The sequence below is a fragment of the Antrostomus carolinensis genome, unplaced genomic scaffold (genome assembly GCF_000700745.2).
Source record: "Antrostomus carolinensis isolate BGI_N321 unplaced genomic scaffold, ASM70074v2 scaffold36689, whole genome shotgun sequence".
NCBI classification, from domain to species: Eukaryota; Metazoa; Chordata; class Aves; order Caprimulgiformes; family Caprimulgidae; genus Antrostomus; species Antrostomus carolinensis.
The window spans coordinates 3,467-7,951 of NW_010341243.1; the positions used below are offsets into that span (position 1 = coordinate 3,467).

Below are 4,485 nucleotides of genomic sequence, written 5' to 3' on the forward strand. Positions count from 1 at the left end.
GGCCCGGCTTGTCCTCACCTTTGTGGAAGTAGTCATGGACATAGAGCTCCATGTCCTCAGCCAACTGCTGCCACAGCACCAGGTAGTAGGTGATGTTGCCGTTGCGTTGCGTAGGCGGCTTCCAACGCACCACGATGTGAGAGGAGGAGTTGGACATGGAGATGACGTCCCGGGGTACTGTTGGGGCTGGGAGGACAGGGAGGTGTCAGTTTGTCTTTGTGGGGGTCACCACGGGTATCCCCAGCCCCCTCCCCAGCCCCTTACCCGCCGGCATGGTGCGGATGTAGACCACCTCGCTCTGCGCCCCGTAGTTGCGTCCTTCCTCAGCGGTGGTGAGGGTGATGGCACGGACGAAGATGGCGTATTGGGTCCAAGGACGGAGGTTGAGCAGGGCCACCCCCGGCGCTTGCTCACTGCTGAGTGGTGGCTCCACGTCCAGCACGTTCCAGCTCTGAGCCCCACAGGCGTCCTGCCCCACGTACTCTGAGACGTTCTGGAAGGGTCTGCCCCACACCAGGCATCAGGGAGGGTCCAGGGACACCATGGGCTGGGGGTCCCAAGCTCTCCATGATGGGGACAAGTTGGAGACGGTGACCACTTACGACTCCTTGTAGTAGACAATGAAGCTGAGGAGGTCCCGGTACTCAGGGGGTCGGTACCGCTCCCACTTGAGGAAGATGCGGTCGGACTCGGTGATGTTGGAGATGAAGCGCAAGGTCTGGGTCTTGCCTGCAGAGAGGATCCAGGGTTCAGACAAGGGGTTGTGGCGTTGCTGGGTGTCCCCATCCCCGTACTCACAGGACGCCCGGTCCCCGTTGGTGCGGGGGTTGATCTCCGCCTTGTTCTGCCGCCCCTTGGTGCCTGTCACCTCCTCCATGCGGTAGATCTCATCCAGGCACAGCTTGGGGTTGAAGGCAAAGTACATCTTGCCCACGGGGATGGAGAGGACGTGGTGGCTCCAGTCCCAGAGCTGTTGCAGGTTCTGGTTGTCCAGGACGTACAGGGTGTAATTCCTGGAGGAGGAGACATGGATGGAGGTGGTGGGCATGGGCACCTCCAAAGCCACATGTCCCCCTCAAAGCCATGTGTGACCCCCAAAGTTACACGTCCCCACCAAAGCCACATGTCCCCCTTAAAGCCATATGTGACCCCTAAAGCCACCTGTCCCTACCCAACCCACACCCCATCCTCACCCATCCACCATGGAGTCACCACGGATCAGCTTGAGGTTCTTGAAGAAGGACAAGGAGACAAGGGCAAAGGAGTGTTTGATCTTCAAGAAGCCTGTGATGGTCTCGATGAGCCCCAGGCTGCTCTGCAGCTCCGAGGCCAAGTTATCTGGGGACAACCCATGGGTGTGAGCTCGGGGAGGGGGATATCTCCCCATTAATTCACCCTGTGAGGGAAAAGACCCCCATCTTTCCCCACCCTGCACCAGCTCTCCCACCCTGGGTGGGTTACAAAGGGCTGGATCCAGCACTCACAGCCTCGACGGATGTTGACGATGAGGTTCCCCTCAACGAGGGTGCAGCCCCCCAGCTCCTGCGCCGCCCGCGTCGAGTCGATGGTCTTGGTGCCCACCTTGCACTCTTTGGGGCACAGCCCCTCGCACTTGTGGCAGAAGATGCTGCAGGCAGGAGGATGAGGACAGGAGATGAGCTCAGACACCATGCCACCATGGTGCCCACACCAGGGGGACACTGAGGACCCCCATACCTGCTGTCATTCCTGGTGTAGCCTGAGGGACACTCGGAGAGGCATTGCTGCTGGTGGATGACGAACTTGGAGGCATCACGAGGGTTGTCGGAGACCTTGCGGAGGCTGGCGCAGTACTCGGCGGTGACGCAGCGCCAGCCCTCATACTGGTAGGTGCGGGGTGGGCAGGAGGGCAGGCAGTGCCCGTTGAAGTGGAAGTGGCGACAGGCGACGCAAGCGCGGTTATCGCGGGGTCGCCCACAACCCCCCAAACATTCGGGGTGGCAACACTCTCCCATCGCCGTACACGCCGAGCCCACGCCGCATGGGCACACTGCAGGGACAGAGCCGGTGCCGTGGGGGGATGAGAATCCTCTGGGAGCAGATCAGGATGGGAAGGGGGAGAGGGAAGAGATGGGAAGGGCTGGGTGGGGGCTGCTGACACCCTCTGGTTCTGCAGGACAAGAGGAGAGGGGTGGAGGCAGGGATGGCTGGAGGGAGGGATGCAGGAAAGGAGAGAGGGATAGAGGGAGGGATGCAGGGATGCAAGAATGGATGGAGGGATGAAGCAGTGGGGGGATATGAGGATGCAGGAATGGAGGGAGGGATGCAGGGATGGAGAGAGGGGAGGGGGTGGCTGGATAGATGGAGGGATGCAGGGATGGAGGGATACAGGAAAGGAGAGAGGGATGGAGAGAGGGATGCAAGAATGGATGGAGGAATGAAGTGATGGAGGAATATGAGGATGCAGGAATGGACAGAGGGATGGAGAGAGAGATGGAGAGAGGGATGCAGGGATAAAGTGATGGAGGGATGCAGGGATGGATGGAGAAAGGGATGCAGGGACAGAGAGAGGGATGGGGAGAGGGGTGGCTGTATAGATGGAGGGATGGAGGGATACAGGAAAGGAGAGAGGGATGGATGGAGGGATGTAGGGATGCAAGAATGGATGAAGGGATGAAGCAATTGAGGGATGCAAGGATGCAGGAATGGATGGATGGAGGGAGGGGTGGAGGGGTGTCTGGATAGATGGAGGGATGCAGGGACAGAGAGAGGGATGGAGAGAGGGATGCAGGGATGTGAGGATTCAGGAATGGATGGATGAAGGGATGCAGGGATGGATGGAGGCTGCAGGGATGCAGGAGTGGAGGGATGCAGGGATGGATGGTGAGATGAAGAAATGGAAGGAAGGATGGAAGGATGCAGGGATGGAAGGAAGGAAGGAAGGATGGAGAGATGGATGGATGAGGGGATGAATGGAGAGGAGGAAGGCTGGAGAGATGCAAGGACAGATGGCGGGATGCAGGGATGGATGAATGAAGGGATGAATGGAATGATGGATGGAAGAATGGAGAGGGGGAAGGATAGAGGGATGCAGGGATGGGTGCTGGGATGCAGGGATGGGTGCTGGGATGCAGGGATGGCCAAATGGCTAGCAGAGGGATGGCCAGGTGGGTTGCTGAGTGTGACCAGCTGGATGGGTGGACGAAGGGCTGCACAGACAGACAGCAGGACAGACGGATGGGTGGGATGAGGCTCAGCCTATGCTCAGCCCCAGCTGCCCAGTGCAGCCGGTGCCGGAGCAGCAGCCGAGGTTACGGTCGCGATAAGGATCGTGTTTATAGTTGATATTTCATTACCAACTCTCCTGTTTGCAGCAAACAAGCCCGGGAGGGGCCCGTATTTACCTCACCGCTGGGAATACATGGCAGTGGGGACCTGGCCTCTCCGAGGATGATACAGCACGGATCCGGTTACTCCCACCACGCTGCCAGCGCGGCACAGCACCGACAGCCACACGCCAGAGCCTGTCATCCCCTTGCAGCTCCACCAGCCTTCCCCAGTGCCCTCCCAGTTTACCCCACAACCACCACGGTGCAAACCGGCACCATCCCAGTGAAGCACCCGGCACGATGGATCCCTGCACCATCGGCACCCACCTTTCTGGCAGTAACTGGATGTCCAGCAGCGATAATCCAGCTGCCCGTTGACACTGGTCTGAGCACATGGTTTCTCCACGTCCAAGATGCCTGGGCAGACATCAGCACATTCTTCAGCTAATTTATTGCCGATGATGTAGGTGTTGTCCACGGCGTCAGGCAGCAGAAGTCCCCAGTCGATGGTGGAGAGGTGACAAAGCTCCTGGTTACGTTCGATCCGGATGGAACCACGCAGGACGTGGCTCAAACTGTGAAGCCCCACATCCCGTAGATGAGGCATCTCGAAGATGACCAAGGCGTAGCTGAAGAAGAGGTTGGTGCCACGGATGACGGAGAGGTTGGGGAAGAGATCTCGTAGGCTCTCCAGCCCATAGACACGGAACAGGAGGAGATATTCAGTGATCATGAGCAGGCGAGGGAAGCTGAGCCCTCGAAAATCCTCAGCGCCCGTGGTGAACATCAGGAGGATCTGCAGGTTGCCCTCAATGATGGAGCAGTTCTCCAGCTTCTGGAGCTGGGAGACGTCATTACGGATGTCCATGCTGCCGCAGACTGAGGTGGCAAGAAGGGGACACCATGGGTCAACTGCCCTTCACCCCATAACCACCCAGAGATCCCCCCACGCTGCGCCGATCGCCAGGGCCTCAGGGCTGCTCAGGCTGGGGTTTGATGTCCCGGCGCTGCCTGTCACACGTGGCCACAATGGGTTTGGGTGATCAGGGAGACGCGAGCGGTTCTGACAAGCGGCCAACGCGCCGCGGTTCTCCAGGGCACGACGTGTCTGTCAGCGCAGCGAGCGGTGATGCTAACGAGGTCTGGCTGCCTGGGCAGCTGGCTCAACCAGTGTCAG

At 59.4% G+C, this 4,485-nt stretch overlaps 1 protein-coding gene across 1 annotated transcript in view; it reads right to left on the bottom strand.

The window, feature by feature from the left end:
• Nucleotides 1-4,182, bottom strand: part of INSRR (insulin receptor related receptor) — a gene marked incomplete at its 3' end in the record, with an annotated part of 7,530 nt that extends 3,348 nt beyond the window's left edge. The window contains exons 1-8 of the mRNA XM_010176430.1: nt 3,636-4,182; nt 1,717-2,029; nt 1,485-1,627; nt 1,194-1,338; nt 799-1,013; nt 603-729; nt 265-503; nt 19-186 (exon numbers count right to left, since the gene is read on the bottom strand). Coding sequence (XP_010174732.1) covers nt 19-186; nt 265-503; nt 603-729; nt 799-1,013; nt 1,194-1,338; nt 1,485-1,627; nt 1,717-2,029; nt 3,636-4,176 — 1,891 coding nt within the window. The remainder of the gene's footprint in view (nt 1-18; nt 187-264; nt 504-602; nt 730-798; nt 1,014-1,193; nt 1,339-1,484; nt 1,628-1,716; nt 2,030-3,635) is intronic.
• Between the last annotated feature and the right edge of the window lie 303 nt (nt 4,183-4,485).